Source organism: Myxine glutinosa, chromosome 8 (assembly GCF_964187855.1).
Source record: "Myxine glutinosa chromosome 8, kmMyxGlut1.1, whole genome shotgun sequence".
In the NCBI taxonomy this organism is placed as follows: Eukaryota; Metazoa; Chordata; class Myxini; order Myxiniformes; family Myxinidae; genus Myxine; species Myxine glutinosa.
In genome coordinates, this window is record NC_136268.1 from 99,787,792 (window position 1) to 99,806,600 (window position 18,809).

The following is an 18,809-nucleotide window of genomic DNA, read 5'->3' on the forward strand; positions in this document are numbered from 1 at the left end:
ATCTTCCAGTCATTTGCCAAATACTTATGTCCGATGTGGTCTTTCAGCAATTTTTTTTTAATTGAACTTTTGTGCAGATGCAGACAAGCTCCCATTAGGATTTGCAATTCCGCAGCAATGCAAGAACATACGAGCAAGAGTTGCCCGTGGGACGGGTGCCCAGAACCTGGACAGCAATCACCAACACTTCATGGCTTTGCTGAGAAAATAAACAAGCGGCACCATTGCCGTTGTACCGGTGAGTTCAACAAACTACATTTTCCTGTAGAAAGTTAATCTTAAACTTCTTTTTTGCACGATACGCAATTCACGTTTCAGCGCAGGGAGGGTGAAGGGAAATGCTATTAAAGGTATCAAACATAGGAATTAATGGCATGCTATTAGCAAGTGCAAGACCAACCAATATTTCAAAATGCAATTGCAGTTTTGAATACAGGTTTTGGTATTTCCAAATCTATGCAGTCAGCTGTGACAAGACGGATGGTAAATACTTCTTAATGAATTCGGCAAAGACAGATGGTAAATACTTCTTAATGAATTTATTTCCTTGCATAAAGCAATAGTACAATACGCCATTCTCAAAAACGAACGAGTGGTGCACGCACGCCTTCACAGCCACAAAGCAACCATGCTTCATCGATTTGAGCAACCCGACTATCCAACAAGATGATAATCAGAAATAGATTTGCTCGAAGGCACTTTCTCGAACTGAACAGCATTCCCTGGATGACATCACCCTCTCAAAAACAAGACAGATCTTCTGTCCATCGCACAGAGACTAGCATGTCAAATAAAAAATAACCACATATGTATAATGTAACATAGGCATATAGAGATTTGCATTTAGAGTCAGTTTGTGAGACTAAAATTTACAGAAACAACAAAGAATAAAAAAACAAGAACAAAAATGGTAAACATCCACAAAAGAAACAAGTTCCTCTGCTGCGGAAAATTCGACGGCAAAGTGAATTCAAAGTGCTAGAATCGACAAATAATTAAATTACTGATGGACAAAATGTCATAGTTCCACTCGGCTACTGTACAAATTTTTTTTTTTTTTAAACGTAAACGATTCATTTGGAGGTAAACGATAGTCAGAACTATAGGTCAAAACGCTCGCCTGTGAGGACGTCGTTCTAGAGTCCTCAAGTGTGACCGAGAAATTCTTTCCGTCCCATCTTGACAGCTGCAGACCGCAGACGGTCCGCACGAGATGGCGGTAGCAATGGAATCTTGGTACGCATGTCCAGAAGAAACATCATCACTTCCCGCCAAATTTCCAGCACAGTGTCCATTGTGAAGCGCAGAACGTTTGTCCACAATTCTATCACCCTCGCTGCAGCTCGGATTTGGGCTCTTGTATCACAGATGCGTGAAGTGCAGGTGTTGGATGGTCCGATGTGGGGTAAGCATTGGTAGTGCGGAATCTGCAAGATAACATTAAGGTATACACATTTCACCATGGACCAATGAAAATTAAACAGCAAAACGTTGCTATAAAAATAGTTTGCAACCACATTCAAGTGGTGTGGGGCTTTCGATCAGTCTTACCAGGAAAATTATTCAATCTTTATCCTTTTAGAGGACGTGCACATATTGCAAAGGCGATTTTTTTATTCGGGTAGTGATGCAAAATGAGAAAAATAATTGAAAGAGGCAAGGACAAAAGGTCAACAAAATTGGGTGTTGATAATGAGTAGGAAGCGAAGAGATTGAAGAGAATTTGATAAACTTTTTCATGTGTGGATATATAATGGAACACTTGACGATTTAAGATGGGCTAGGGAGAAGACAGATGTATGTGCAACCGCCATATGTGCAAATTTCACAGGATATTCCTCCTACAAGATCACTCAAATGACAGAATATACCCGCCAAAGATGTACACAATGCAAACTGACGCACTTTCCATGTACGGATGGAGCAACCCCGGTGGCAGAGGCCCATCACGGGATACGAAAGCAGAGTAGGAAAGTTCGACAGGCTGTGGGAGATGGGCTGCTCCAGCAGCACATGAAGGCAACCGGGCAGTCGCAGCAGATGCTGATGAACTAGCGAGTACATGCGGCGGTGACACGTGCTTTTTGTGGCGTGCGCGGCAATTCTGGAACCACACCTGAGGATGCATAGGGGAGGGCAAGATGGCACAAGCTGATTCTGTACAATGCAGCTAGCCAGAAACTCAATTATTATTCATCCCAAAAAGTTCTGAATAACAGTCAACCACAATTTTGATAAAGTCCAATTTGTTGAAATAAAGCAATCCATGATCTTTGCTGTACAGTGACCAAGCAAGGTCCGTACCTGGATGACTCTCCTGCTAAGGCCTGTCATATCCGCAAGCTTCTGCAGTGTCTGAGCGTCCGGGTTATTGTCCTGGGCGAACTGCGCCTGCATCACCTTTCGGAGCAAAGGGCAGAGTTAGAATAATAGTAGAGATCCCTCGTATTTCCAGGAATGGAGGGAATTACCGATTGGACCGTTCCAATGTGTTCCAAATGCACAGTAACACCCAAATTACAAACACCAGCGATGGCCCGTTTAGCTAATTTGTCCGAGTCCTTACCTTGGTGATGCAGGTTCAAACCCCTTTTTGTAATCGCTGGTTAATTCGGATTTTAAGAACTTGTTGATGGCCTGTGTTATTTTGTCTAGTCTCCCAAATTACTTGTCTTTCATGTACAGTACATGTACAAAGCACTTCCCTGAGCTGTATAATATCACTGTAGAAACTACATGCTGAACCACAGACATATCCTCGTCTCTTTACAAAGATAGACAACCAACATGAATGTGCAAACACTACATGAACCGTTTGATATTGCAAACATACTTTCATAGCTGCATTCATGACAGGGCATTTTGAATGGCCCACAGCAAGAACGCAAATGTGATAGGCCTTTCCATGACTCAGAGAAATACAAGAGCGTGAAATTTGTTCATGTGCATCGTCAAGTCTTAAAAGCAGCCTTTGCGTGCACATCGCTCAGACCTTTTTGCAATTCGAAGCCTGGTCAGAGCACAGGTCCAGATACAGGTCAATGTTGACACCAAGGAGAAATCGTTTGATTCCTTAGAGGTTTACATAGCACATAAACCACTCCTTGCAAATTATATAATGGCTAATTCTACAACAAATTAGCATTTTAAAGCTATTACAGATTTATCAATCATACGACGCTAAAGTCATTTGACTTTACAGTCTCAATGTCAAAAGTCTGACAAGTACCGTATAGTACAACCTCAAGTTATTGACTGGTTAACTGTTGTTGGACTCAGAATTAGAGGTTCGAACCTTGCCGGATAGCAGGCCTGTATCTTACAGGTTGAGCCAAATCATTAATTCAGCAATGACAAATCACTTTGGAACTGTCACACCTCTGCACATCAGATGTATCCATTAATATTCCAAGGTTTTTACCTGAAAGATAAGGCAATAACATACACACGTTGCAATTCATCATGCTCCTACCTGAAACGCCACAATCAGATTTGAACCAGCCAATAAAATGGAATAAAACGCATTGTGCTACATGACTTTCGTGCAGGATGCAAGACGTTCTCTTTATACATTTGCAATGTTTTTACAAAGTGTGTTCAACAAAGTCCTACAAATGAGATGATACTCACAAATGCCCATGACACCAACTTTTTTATTTATTTATATCCACATTCCAGTACAGATTATAGACACATTTTCGTTCTTTAAAAAAAGAAAAAAAAAGAACAATCAACCGATTTGGGCCAAGCGGCATCGTCATGGCATTTTGTCCGTCCGTGAAACGTTTTCTGTTCTGGGCCATATCTCATGATTAAGCAATCGAGGCAGGTTGACGAAACTTGTGGCGGACTGCAAATTGCATAGATGTGCCTTTTACACTTGTCTAATGCTTTAGACCGCCATCTATGTCTGTCCGCTCACCAAGTCCAAGCCTTAGTTGAGGGAGGTTGATGAAATTAAAGTGCTATATACTGCCCACCTTATGTAGATGTGCCTTTTTGATGATGTGTAGACGGTTACGCCAATGTCTTTTACATGTCAGACTTCAGGGCATCATGCCTCACCAGACAAGAAACGTGTCCCACAGCCCATTTGCCCCTTTACATTAAATTGGCTGTTTTTTTTTTCAGCTACATTAACAGGCTCCACAACTGGTGGTTGTGTGCCTTTTTGCATCAGGCATTGCCACATTTTTCGTCTGAGCGGCATCGCACAAAGGTGCCATTTTGTTTATTTAATTTCTGCATGTCTTGGATCATTTCGTCCATGTAAGTCGGCATACAAGGTGGCTCATGAAATGACATTTACAGTTTGATGGAATAAAAACATTAATTTATATTAAACCACAATGTATTCATTGAAAATATTAATGCACCAAACGGTTTTTATTTTACTAAAAGATTATCACACACAAGCACTGTTAATCTATAATAACCACTTATAACCAACCTTCACAGAAAACAATAATTCCACAAGTCACTCGGTAATGCTCAACGCCGCCATCAATAGAACTTCATCACTGGCTGTGACAATAACCAAAAATGCTCCACAAGCAAATAACCTGTTAAAATTTTGAGAAATTAGAGTTTGACCCTGGAATAAACCCAGAGGCCTTTCAGACCATGTTAAGGATTTGCAGGTTAAGAAAGATTGCTCTTATGGAGAGACCATGTTTAAAGAAGCAAAAGCTCTATAACGAGAGTTTAGTCCATACACCGTGTGGGATTTATTGGAGCACATGTGCAGGTATAAATGTACAAAAAAAAAGAAAAAAGATAAATGGTGCACATATGGTATAAAAAAAAACAAAAAACAATGAGAGGTTAAAATTATATTTGTACACACATCAAGCTCGTTAAGAAGAGCAGCATTTATCGGACAGGAGATTTGGAAGTGCAGTGTTCAATTTTTTGCCATCACACAAACTTTGTATGGAGAAAAAATTAATGCAGCTTATGTACACGGTGATGCAAACCCGCAATCTGCTACGTTTAGCATGATCACTGATCAGTCTTACTTGTAGCTGTTCCGCCGTGAAACTGGTCCGGGCCCGTTTGGTCGGCTTGCTCTGGCCCACCTCATGTTCACTCGTTATGACATCTTCCACGGCTACGCCATTAACTGCATCCATTAAAATAAAGCAAAAGTGGATAAAAGGATACAAAAACCGATTGGCGTTCCTCTCAACATATGCTCGCACACAATCAACTTCCACAAGCTCTCACCGGCATGCACACTGCTCGTTTCGGGAGTTGTGCAGTAGTGACTTCGACACAACACCTTGCTATCCACGATGCCAAACTCTTCTCCCGTGGCCAGTTGTCGCTTGCAGGAGGTGCAAGCGAAGCACGCCAAATGGTACACATTACCGCTGGCTCGGCGCACCCAGTCACTCGGCTGGACGAGGCGGCCACAACGAGCACATTTGCGACCAAAACGCCTGTGCACACACGCACCCTATTATATTGTATGGCCCAGCACATGTGAGGAGCAGTGGCAAAAGTTGCTCAGAGTTAAGAGCAGATGCTGATACCGTATACGGTGGCCATTGGATAAATACTGAACCTGAAGATTTAAATTAAGTTTATTGGGCATTTCAGCCTGTTTATATAGTTATTGCATCACAGATTCATAAATTAAATATTGATCACTTGTAGAATACAGGTTAAAAAAAAAATTTAACTACTCTTTCCCACCACCTGCACCCTCTCCAGATCACCGATCGCGAGAACTTCCAGCAAGGAAATACGCCATCCAGAGCAATGCACTGCTGCTAGCAAAAGAGCGCACCCGGAGGAAATCAAATGCCACAGGTCGAGCCAAAGCAAATTCCATGGGTCGAGCCAAAATTAATTAAATGCCAAAGGCCGAGACGTCACACATACAGCCTTTCGTTCCAAAATCAGAAAACCCACAAATATATATATACAGTACGAATGAATTGGAAAGTAAAGCTATTTTCAAGATGCCACCATACTGCAATCGTGTGAAGATCATTTAGAAATTGCAGGAACAAGGCCTTCAAAAAAAAACATTACTGGTTGTGGGGCGTTAAGCAAGGTGCATTTGACCAGGTAGGTACCGCTGGTAGTCGAGTTTGCAGTACACCTCACGGTCGCGGTAGTAGCAGCTGTTATGTCTGCTCAAAGGGCTCCGGCACACGCAACATGCCAAGCAGCGGACGTGCCAGCTCAAGTCGTTCACCTTTGGGTGGACAGGTGTGGAGAAGATGAGGAAATCGTCAAAGCTCGACCCCCTCAATACAACAGTGTCATCACCAAGTGGAAACGAGTCATGATATCTCTTCGCATGCACATAATCGCCTCTACAAAGACATTTTGGCATTGGGTGGTACGTAAAATTTGGGGTTTCACTTTGAGCAACTTCACTCGGTTTCTCATTTAATAAACAACAAAAAGTAGTCGTTAAAACACCGAGTCGGTAAATGTAGACCGACACGACAAATTTGAAATGCACTCGTTCAAAACTATTACAACGAATGAGCAATGAACGGTGAAAGGATAATGTACACACTATTCTCCTGGAATTGCAATAATGCGGCAGGAAAAAGATACCCAAATTAAATGTCATTTTGCAAATTAGATATTTTGATTTATATTAATTAGATTTTGCAAGTTTTGCGAGTATACAAGATGATGACACGAAACATACAAGGATTGGAATGCAGTTTACATCACGGTTTTCCCCGGTCACATGTAAATAAAACCAAATTGTAACCTCAACCTGTAGGCGTACACCTCAGCGGTACACTTAAATTATCGTATACAATAATATAGTGGGCAGGGAGAAATGCCGCAAACTAAATGAAAACCTTCCACAAACACAAAGGCCTCTCAGTGTCCACGATGATCATTTTACAAGTCGCCGTGTTGTCGTTGGCGAAAGCAAGCAGAACAATTTCGAGGCAACCGCAGCTTTTTTCGATGATGACGTTTTGGGGGATTTTTCCCACGCTTGAGGAAGAACTTGCGAGTAGGTATCGATAGGGCACAGAAGAATTGGTTTATAAATCGCAATACAGGGCATTAAAAAATCTGGAATCGTACGATTTTTACAATTTTATTTAAATATAAATGCTCAAATTGCAAGCCGCTTACATGCACACACATCAATTCTTGGATGTAGGTTTCTTTGAATGTTTCTCATTATTCACATCGATTTTATCACTATCTTATGATTTCACGCTTTCGATCTTCAATAGTAGGTGGTTTCGTGGTATGAACCGCCGAAGAATTCAGTGTCCTCACAGAAAAAAAAAGTAAAGTGGCATTAAATCTGAACTACATGGGGGCAATCATATCGGTATATGACGTCCTATCCACCTCAAAATAAAGTCTCAAATGAAAAAACAAACAAAAAAAACACACACACACACACACACACACACACACACACACACACACACACACACACACACACACACACACACACACACACACACACACACACACACACACACACACACACACACACACACACACACACACACACACACACATATATATATCCCTATGATTCTGGCCGTTTTAAACATTATGTATACAAATCAATCCAAGGCTCATGGAAAAAGCTTGAACATGCATCACACACAGGGCAAAAACATTAAAACTAGACACGTGGACTTTTACATTAATAGAAAGGACATAGTATGGTTGTATGGGATTTGAACCCAGTTTAACAAATCATGAGCCAAGGGATGATAAATATTGAGGCCACAACCAAAGCATGCAAATTTGCCTGAAAAACAAACCCAATAAATAATTTATATCACAACCGAAGGATGTGGCTTGTAAGTTGGCCGATAAAATAATCCCAATAAATAATTTACATCACAAGCAAAGCATGTAGATTGTAAGTTGGCCTGAAAAATAATCCCAATAAATAATGTACATCACAATAAAAGCATGGAGATTGTAAGTTGGCCTGAAAAATAATTTACATCACAACAAAAGCATATAGATTGTAAGTTAGCCTGAAAAATAATTTACATCACAACAAAAGCATATAGATTGTAAGTTGGCCTGAAAAATAATTTACATCACAACAAAAGCATATAGATTGGAAGTTAGCCTGAAAAATAATCCCAATAAATAATGTACATCACAACAAAAGCATGTAGATTGTAAGTTGGCCTGAAAAATAATTTACATCACAACAAAAGCATGTAGATTGTAAGTTAGCCTGAAAAATAATTTACATCACAACAAAAGCATGTAGATTATAAGTTAGCCTGAAAAATAATCCCAATAAATAATGTACATCACAACAAAAGCATGTAGATTATAAGTTGGCCTGAAAAATAATCCCAATAAATAATGTACATCACAACAAAAGCATGTAGATTATAAGTTGGCCTGAAAAATAATCCCAATAAATAATGTACATCACAAGAAAAGCATGTAGATTATAAGTTGGCCTGAAAAATAATCCCAATAAATAATGTACATCACAAGAAAAGCATGTAGATTGTAAGTTAGCCTGAAAAATAATCCCAATAAATAATGTACATCACAACAAAAGCATGTAGATTATAAGTTGGCCTGAAAAATAATCCCAATAAATAATGTACATCACAACAAAAGCATGTAGATTATAAGTTGGCCTGAAAAATAATCCCAATAAATAATGTACATCACAAGAAAAGCATGTAGATTATAAGTTGGCCTGAAAAATAATCCCAATAAATAATGTACATCACAAGAAAAGCATGTAGATTATAAGTTGGCCTGAAAAATAATCCCAATAAATAATGTACATCACAAGAAAAGCATGTAGATTATAAGTTGGCCTGAAAAATAATCCCAATAAATAATGTACATCACAAGAAAAGCATGTAGATTATAAGTTGGCCTGAAAAATAATCCCAATAAATAATGTACATCACAACAAAAGCATGTAGATTATAAGTTAGCCTGAAAAATAATCCCAATAAATAATGTACATCACAACAAAAGCATGTAGATTGTAAGTTGGCCTGAAAAATAATTTACATCACAACAAAAGCATGTAGATTGTAAGTTGGCCTGAAAAATAATCCCAATAAATAATGTACATCACAACAAAAGCATGTAGATTATAAGTTGGCCTGAAAAATAATCCCAATAAATAATTTACATCACACCCAAAGGATGTATATTCGAAGTTTGCCTGAAAAATAATCCCAAAAAATAATTTACGTCACAACCAAAGCATGCAAATTTGCCTGAAAAATAATCCCAATAAATAATTTACATCACACCCAAAGGATGTATATTCGAAGTTTGCCTGAAAAATAATCCCAAAAAATAATTTACGTCACAACCAAAGCATGCAAATTTGCCTGAAAAATAATCCCAATAAATAATTTACATCACAACCAAAGTATGCAAATTGGCCTGAAAAATAATCCCAATAAATAAATTACATCACAACCGAAGCATATAGATTATAAGTTGGCCTGAAAAATAATCCCAATAAATAATTAATTTACATCACAACCAAAGCATGCAAATTGGCCTGAAAAATAATCCCAATAAATAATTTACATCACAACCGAAGCATATAGATTATAAGTTTGCCTGAAAAATAATCCCAATAAATAATTTACATCACACCCAAAGCATGCAAATTGGCCTGAAAAATAATCCCAATAAATAATTTACATCAAAACCGAAGCATATAGATTATAAGTTTGCCTGAAAAATAATCCCAATAAATAATTTACATCACACCCAAAGGATGTATATTAGAAGTTTGCCTGAAAAATAATCCCAATAAATAATGTACATCACAACAAAAGCATGTAGATTACAAGTTGGCCTGAAAAATAATCCCAATAAATAATTTACATCACACCCAAAGGATGTATATTCGAAGTTTGCCTGAAAAATAATCCCAAAAAATAATTTACGTCACAACCAAAGCATGCAAATTTGCCTGAAAAATAATCCCAATAAATAATTTACATCACAACCAAAGTATGCAAATTGGCCTGAAAAATAATCCCAATAAATAAATTACATCACAACCGAAGCATATAGATTATAAGTTGGCCTGAAAAATAATCCCAATAAATAATTAATTTACATCACAACCAAAGCAAGCAAATTGGCCTGAAAAATAATCCCAATAAATAATTTACATCACAACCGAAGCATATAGCTTATAAGTTTGCCTGAAAAATAATCCCAATAAAGAATTTACATCACAACCAAAGCATGCAAATTGGCCTGAAAAATAATCCCAATAAATAATTTACATCACAACAAAAGCATGTCGATTGTAAGTTAGCCTGAAAAATAATCCCAATAAAGAATTTACATCACAACCGAAGCATATAGATTATAAGTTGGCCTGAAAAATAATCCCAATAAATAATTAATTTACATCACAACCAAAGCAAGCAAATTGGCCTGAAAAATAATCCCAATAAATAATTTACATCACAACCGAAGCATATAGATTATAAGTTTGCCTGAAAAATAATCCCAATAAAGAATTTACATCACAACCAAAGCATGCAAATTGGCCTGAAAAAGAATCACAATAAATATTTACATCACACCCAAAGGATGTATATTGGAAGTTTGCCTGAAAAATAATCCCAATAATGAATTTACATCACAACCAAAGGATGTATATTATAAGTTGGCCTGAAAAATAATCCCAATAAATAATTTACATCACAACCAAAGGATGTATATTATAAGTTGGCCTGAAAAATAATCCCAATAAATAATTTACATCACAACCAAAGGATGTATATTATAAGTTGGCCTGAAAAATAATCCCAATAAATAATTTACATCACAACCAAAGGATGTATATTATAAGTTGGCCTGAAAAATAATCCCAATAAATAATTTACATCACAACCAAAGGATGTATATTATAAGTTGGCCTGAAAAATAATCCCAATAAATAATTTACATCACAACAAAAGCATGTCGATTGTAAGTTAGCCTCAAAAATAATCCCAATAAATAATTTACTTCACACCCAAAGGATGTATATTAGAAGTTTGTCTGGAAAATAATCCCAATAAATAATTTACATCACAACCGAAGCATATAGATTATAAGTTGGCCTGAAAAATAATCCCAATAAATAATTTACATCACAACAAAAGCATGCAAATTGGCCTGAAAAATAATCCCAATAAATAATTTACATCACAACAAAAGCATGTCGATTGTAAGTTAGCCTGAAAAATAATCCCAATAAATAATTTACATCACAACCGAAGCATATAGATTATAAGTTGGCCTGAAAAATAATCCCAATAAATAATTTACATCACAACAAAAGCATGTCGATTGTAAGTTAGCCTGAAAAATAATCCCAATAAATAATTTACATCACAACCGAAACATATAGATTATAAGTTAGTCTGAAAAATAATCCCCAAAAATAATTTACATCACACCCAAAGGATGTATATTAGAAGTTTGCCTGAAAAATAATCCCAATAAATAATTTACATCACAACCGAAGCATATAGATTATAAGTTTGCCTGAAAAATAATCCCCAAAAATAATTTACATCACACCCAAAGGATGTATATTAGAAGTTTGCCTGAAAAATAATCCCAATAAATAATTTACATCACAACCGAAGCATATAGATTATAAGTTTGCCTGAAAAATAATCCCAATAAATAATTTATATCACAACCAAAGCATATAGATTATAGGTTTGCCTGAAAAATAATCCCAATAAATAATTGACACAATAATTAGACCATTTTAACTACAGATTAGCGATACGTTATTGTGTGTATAAATTACATGCAGGCCACATGACCAGGCAAGTACCAAGTGTATTCTGAGACCAAGATCAACGAAACCCACATGTAATCGTGAAATGAAAATGAAGCACACGTGCACAAACGCAATCACAAGCCCACCTTGAGCAGGAAGCGGTCTACGATCTCGAGACCACACCTGGCACACAGCGGCTTGGAGGAGCCGCACGAGACTTTGGACGAGGAGGCGGGAGGTTTCGGGGCCACAGGTGGCAAGGCGGGAGAGCCCACGGGCACGGCGAGGCACGGCTGCGGGGCGGGAAGGCCCGGGGAGCTCGCGGGGAGCGAGAGCGCTGAGGCGACGGACGACGAGAGCGACGAGGCCGCCGAACGTGGAGACCGACTGGCCGCGTCGTCTCGCTCTCCCGTCTCGGAGCTCGCCTGATGGAATGGGACGGAATGGGATGAGAGGACGCGCGAGCAGCACCACAAGACCGGCACCGCTTCGGAGGATTCCCCGACGTACCATTCCCCGCGTCGAGGGATTCTTCGGCTTCTCAGAAGGTCGATGTTCCGCTTGTTCCCCGTAACGTATCTCCTCCGCCATACTCTGCTCAAATCAAACAAACTCTCATTTTCGTTGAGAAATATTTCACCAAAACGACATTTATCTATTTATTTAATTTTATGCATTCCACATTCATTCATTTATTTAATTTTATTCATTTATTTTTATTCATTTATTTATTTATATCGCTTCTATACCGGCTCAAGGACTATTAGTATTACATGAGTCGTATCGAATCGCAAAACGAATCCAATTTGATTCGTTATACATTAGCCGCACGTGCGCTGCATGCAGGTGTTCCCTCCGTAAATGAGCCGCACGAGCGCTGCATGCAGTGCCCCCTCCGTAAATGAGCCGCACGAGCGCTGCATGCAGTGCCCCCTCCGTAAATGAGCCGCACGTGCGCTGCATGCAGGTGTCCCCTCCGTAAATGAGCCGCACGAGCGCTGCATGCAGTTCCCCCTCCGTAAATGAGCCGCACGAGCGCTGCATGCAGTTCCCCCTCCGTAAATGAGCCGCACGAGCGCTGCATGCAGTGCCCCCTCCGTAAATGAGCCGCACTGTGCGCTGCATGCCAGTGCCCCCTCCGTAAATGAGCCGCACGAGCGCTGCATGCAGTGCCCCCTCCGTAAATGAGCCGCACGAGCGCTGCATGCAGTGCCCCCTCCGTAAATGAGCCGCACGTGCGCTGCATGCAGTTCCCCCTCCGTAAATGAGCCGCACGTGCGTTTGTTAATCTGGTTAAATGGTTAATGATATCGGTTATGGTACCTGGCACCTGGATAATGGCGAAAACGGTTACTTTGGCAGGTGAGTATTTCTGAACTGTATTAGGAAAATACTTTTCTACTTTATTATGCATATAGAACGCTCGTGAATTGTTAGAGAAATGGATTCATTTATTTCATTAACACGGGGTGTGACGAGACATATGGGCCATACACGCGCGACGTGTCGGTATGACGTGCGTGGTGTGGACGCACGGAACGATGCCACGAAGGGTACGTGCGGCACCAATTGGAAATAGAACGAAGAAAGTATTCCTGTTAATTTGAAACGATCAAATCGAGCTCTTTAAAACCATCATCGACATTCGAGACCATCGCGGAGTTCCGTTATTAAGTAATGGCACGTGATCCGTGTGTTCATGTGGATTAGCTGTGTACCATGATGGCACGTGATCCGTGTGTTCGTGTGTATTAGCTGTGTACCATGATGGCACGTGATCCGTGTGTTCGTGTGTTTTAGCTGTGTACGATGATGGCACGTGATCCGTGTGTTCGTGTGTATTGGCTGTGTACCATGATGGCACGTGATCTGTGTGTATTAGCTGTGTACCATGATGGCACGTGATCCGTGTGTTCGTGTGTATTAGCTGTGTACCATGATGGCACGTGATCCGTGTGTTCGTGTGTATTAGCTGTGTGCCATGATGGCACGTGATCCGTGTGTTCGTGTGTTTTAGCTGTGTACGATGATGGCACGTGATCCGTGTGTTCGTGTGTATTGGCTGTGTACCATGATGGCACGTGATCTGTGTGCATTAGCTGTGTACCATGATGGCACGTGATCCGTGTGTTCGTGTGTTTTAGCTGTGTACCATGATGGCACGTGATCCGTGTGTTCGTGTTTATTAGCTGTGTACCATGATGGCACGTGATCCGTGTGTATTAGCTGTGTACCATGATGGCACGTGATCCGTGTGTTGGTGTGTATTAGCTGTGTACCATGATGGCACGTGATCCGTGTGTTGGTGTGTATTAGCTGTGTACCATGATGGCACGTGATCCGTGTGTTCGTGTGTATTAGCTGTGTACCATGATGGCACGTGATCCGTGTGTTCGTGTGTATTAGCTGTGTACCATGATGGCACGTGATCCGTGTGTTAGTGTGTATTAGCTGTGTACCATGATGGCACGTAATCCGTGTATTCGTGTGTATTAGCTGTGTACCATGATGGCACGTGATCCGTGTGTTTGTGTGTATTAGCTGTGTACCATGATGGCACGTGATCCGTGTGTTCGTGTGTTTTAGCTGTGTAGCATGATGGCACGTGATCCGTGTGTTCGTGTGTATTAGCTGTGTACCATGATGGCACGTGATCTGTGTGCATTAGCTGTGTACCATGATGGCACGTGATCCATGTGTTTGTGTGTTTTAGCTGTGTACCATGATGGCACGTGATCCGTGTGTATTAGCTGTGTACCATGATGGCACGTGATCCGTGTGTTTGTGTGTATTAGCTGTGTTCCATGATGGCACGTTATCCGTGTGTTAGTGTGTATTAGCTGTGTACCATGATGGCACGTGATCCGTGTGTTAGTGTGTATTAGCTGTGTACCATGATGGCACGTGATCCGTGTGTTCGTGTGTATTAGCTGTGTACCATGATGGCACGTGATCCGTGTGTTCGTGTTTATTAGCTGTGTACCATGATGGCACGTGATCCGTGTGTATTAGCTGTGTACCATGATGGCACGTGATCCGTGTGTATTAGCTGTGTACCATGATGGGATGGCACGTGATCCGTGTGTTTGTGTGTTTTAGCTGTGTTCCATGATGGCACGTTATCCGTGTGTTAGTGTGTATTAGCTGTGTACCATGATGGCACGTGATCCGTGTGTTCGTGTTTATTAGCTGTGTACCATGATGGCACGTTATCCGTGTGTTCGTGTTTATTAGCTGTGTACCATGATGGCACGTGATCCGTGTGTTTGTGTGTATTAGCTGTGTTCCATGATGGCACGTTATCCGTGTGTTCGTGTGTATTAGCTGTGTACCATGATGGCACGTGATCCGTGTGTTCGTGTGTATTAGCTGTGTACCATGATGGCACGTTATCCGTGTGTTTGTGTGTATTAGCTGTGTACCATGATGGCACGTGATCCGTGTGTTTGTGTGTATTAGCTGTGTACCATGATGGCACGTTATCCGTGTGTTTGTGTGTATTAGCTGTGTACCATGATGGCACGTGATCCGTGTGTTTGTGTGTATTAGCTGTGTACCATGATGGCACGTGATCCGTGTGTTCGTGTTTATTAGGTGTGTACCATGATGGCACGTGATCCGTGTGTTTGTGTGTATTAGCTGTGCACCATGATGGCACGTTATCCGTGTGTTCGTGTTTATTAGCTGTGTACCATGATGGCACGTGATCCGTGTGTTTGTGTGTATTAGCTGTGCACCATGATGGCACGTTATCCGTGTGTTCGTGTTTATTAGCTGTGTACCATGATGGCACGTGATCCGTGTGTTCGTGTTTATTAGCTGTGTACCATGATGGCACGTGATCCGTGTGTTCGTGTTTATTAGCTGTGTACCATGATGGCACGTGATCCGTGTGTTCGTGTTTATTAGCTGTGTACCATGATGGCACGTGATCCGTGTGTTCGTGTTTATTAGCTGTGCACCATGATGGCACGTTATCCGTGTGTTAGTGTGTATTAGCTGTGCACCATGATGGCACGTTATCCGTGTGTTAGTGTGTATTAGCTGTGCACCATGATGGCACGTTATCCGTGTGTTAGTGTGTATTAGCTGTGTACCATGATGGCACGTGATCCGTGTGTTCGTGTTTATTAGCTGTGTACCATGATGGCACGTGATCCGTGTGTTCGTGTTTATTAGCTGTGTACCATGATGGCACGTGATCCGTGTGTTCGTGTTTATTAGCTGTGTACCATGATGGCACGTGATCCGTGTGTTCGTGTGTATTAGCTGTGTACCATGATGGCACGTTATCCGTGTGTTAGTGTGTATTAGCTGTGCACCATGATGGCACGTTATCCGTGTGTTCGTGTTTATTAGCTGTGTACCATGATGGCACGTTATCCGTGTGTTAGTGTGTATTAGCTGTGCACCATGATGGCACGTGATCCGTGTGTTCGTGTTTATTAGCTGTGTACCATGATGGCACGTGATCCGTGTGTTCGTGTTTATTAGCTGTGTACCATGATGGCACGTGATCCGTGTGTTTGTGTGTATTAGCTGTGCACCATGATGGCACGTTATCCGTGTGTTCGTGTTTATTAGCTGTGTACCATGATGGCACGTGATCCGTGTGTTCGTGTTTATTAGCTGTGTACCATGATGGCACGTTATCCGTGTGTTAGTGTGTATTAGCTGTGCACCATGATGGCACGTTATCCGTGTGTTAGTGTGTATTAGCTGTGCACCATGATCTTTGTGTATTAGCCGTGTACCATGATCCGTGTGTATTAGCCATGTACATTCGCTGTGTACCGTGTACGCCGATTGGTTTTATTAACACGGTGGTGTGTAACAAGACATATGGGCCATGCACGCCGCTGTGCGTTGACGCGCAATGTCATGTGTACATCGGACGTGCGTGCGATATGCCCGAGGAGTGGGACGTACCTGAGTCCGGTTATCCCCCCAGCAGGCCGCCAGTCCGTCGCTTTTCCAATACATTGTACACGGCACGCCGGGACGTGCAGGCGTCGGCGCGTCGCACGGACCGCGCGTCTCTGCGCGCAGCGCGCTCTGCAGGCGGGTTCGGCGGAGCAACACAAGGGGCTCCTCGCTCCCTCCACCCCCTCTCTACCAGGACCCGCCCGCCCACAGCTCCTCGGCTCCTCAGCTCCTCTTCCCTTAACTCACCGCACGTTACCTGATCTCGGAGGCGTGTGGTGAGAGCGCGGGGGCCGCGAGCCGCATCCTCGCTACTTTTGACCCAATCTCGCTGTGCCGGACCCGCGGGGCTTGAACACAAGTCCACAGACACTTCGACACGGGTACCGTGGCGTGTCCGTGTCCCGCCCCGCATGCTGCGCTCTCTCGCTCTCTCTCTTTAACTTTGTGTTTGGCGTCGTGGAAAACCGGGTGAGCGGATTCAATGCGCGGCTTGGGGACAGTGACACCGACAAGACATTTCAAACGAAGACACTTTATTTTATATGACTAATATCGGATTTATTTGGAAGATCGAGTCCTATTTGTGTTGTATCGTTTACAAATTGCCGAGCGCACGAAATAAACAATGTTCAGCTGTGATTAGTCATTTAATGGTAAATAACGTTAAATTGTACCAAACGATAATCTATTTATAACTACCTTGGTGTATTGTAAATGTCTACCTTGTCAACTGTCGATGAGTACAGTAACAGCAGCATCTGCATTCGTGTCACGTGGAACACGTGCTTAATAAGGCGTGTGTGTGTGTGTGTGTGTGTGTGTGTGTGTGTGTGTGTGTGTGTGTGTGTGTGTGTGTGTGTGTGTGTGTGTGTGTGTGTGTGTGTGTGTGTGTGTGTGTGTGTGTGTGTGTGTGTGTGTGTGTGTGTGTGTGTATATATATATATATATGTTCTCTATATGTGGGTTTCTGAAGGTAGAACAGACCCCTTCCAGGTTTCCAAGTATGTGTTTCAAACGAATCCATACTGAGTTCTCCAACCTGTAATTGAATAAATAAACAATTACTCAACGTTTCGGTTAACAAAATGTGGCAAAGCGACACACATCCACGAACCTTTCTCAACAACGATGAACAAAACAAAAAAAAACAGGCATTTTAAGGCCATTTTCCCTGCAAGAGCGGGGGTTAGCCTTGCGGTCCCCATGACAATGTTCTCCATTTTGCCCTATTTTCTGCATCTCCCCTTGTTAACCCCCTTGCCTGTATTTCTTCTTCGACCATCTTTACCCAAGTCTTTCTCGGTCTTCCCCGTCCTCTACTTCCTTCTACATTCATTCCCATCACTCTTCTCAACCAGTCACTTTCATCCTTCCTCAACACATGACCAAACCATCTCAACCTGTTTCTCTTCACAGCATCCATCACAGGCTTGATTCCCATCATCTTTCGCAATTCATTTGTCTTCCTCTCTCTCAACGATACCCCACACATCCACCGAACCATTCGCATTTCCACCCTTTCCAGCCTTCGTTGCTGCCATGTTCATTACCCATGTCTCGCTCCCATAAATCATAACACTTCTCACACATGCAGCATACACCTTTCCCTTCAGCTTCAATGACACTCCCCTCCTCGTCAGCACGCCACTCAGTTCCCGAAACTTCTTCCATGCACACCTCACTCAAGCAACCGTTGCCGAGTCTGATCCACCTTCTCCATTCAGCAGGTCTCCTGGGTAACAAAATGTTTTCACACCTTCCAGCTTCATGCTGTCTCCAAGATCCAACTCAACATTTCCTCCATCTGCAGCTCCCTCTGTGCACACCTTACACTTGAATGTAGCTGCCACACTGGTTAATGACTCTCTCAAACCACTACATTTTTGATGAACCCACTCAGCTCACATTGTACATTGAATGGAATTCACTCCGACACCCTTCCTGCACACAGCACAGGGCCACTTCCCAGTTCTTTCCACCTCACCACATGCTTTACCACTTGCCATCACCTTCGTTTTTCCGATATTCACCTTCAGACCTTTTGTCTCCATACATTCCTTCCACTTGTTCATCTTCTCCTTCAGTCCATCCATACTTTCTGCAATCAACACCAGATCATCTG

The 18,809-nt window shown here is 41.7% G+C and overlaps 1 protein-coding gene across 1 annotated transcript; it reads right to left on the minus strand.

Moving 5' to 3' along the window:
* Nucleotides 1–521: 521 nt before the first annotated feature.
* On the minus strand, nt 522–16,812 carry LOC137432104 (LIM/homeobox protein Lhx8). Its single transcript, XM_068123825.2, has 9 exons — nt 16,691–16,812; nt 12,272–12,355; nt 11,908–12,186; nt 6,084–6,205; nt 5,227–5,441; nt 5,019–5,122; nt 2,305–2,400; nt 1,906–2,116; nt 522–1,427 (listed from the first exon to the last, which is right to left on the minus strand). The coding sequence occupies exons 1-9, from the start codon at nt 16,742–16,744 to the stop codon at nt 1,363–1,365; spliced, it is 1,230 nt and encodes a 409-aa protein (XP_067979926.2). The 5' UTR covers nt 16,745–16,812; the 3' UTR covers nt 522–1,362.
* Between the last annotated feature and the right edge of the window lie 1,997 nt (nt 16,813–18,809).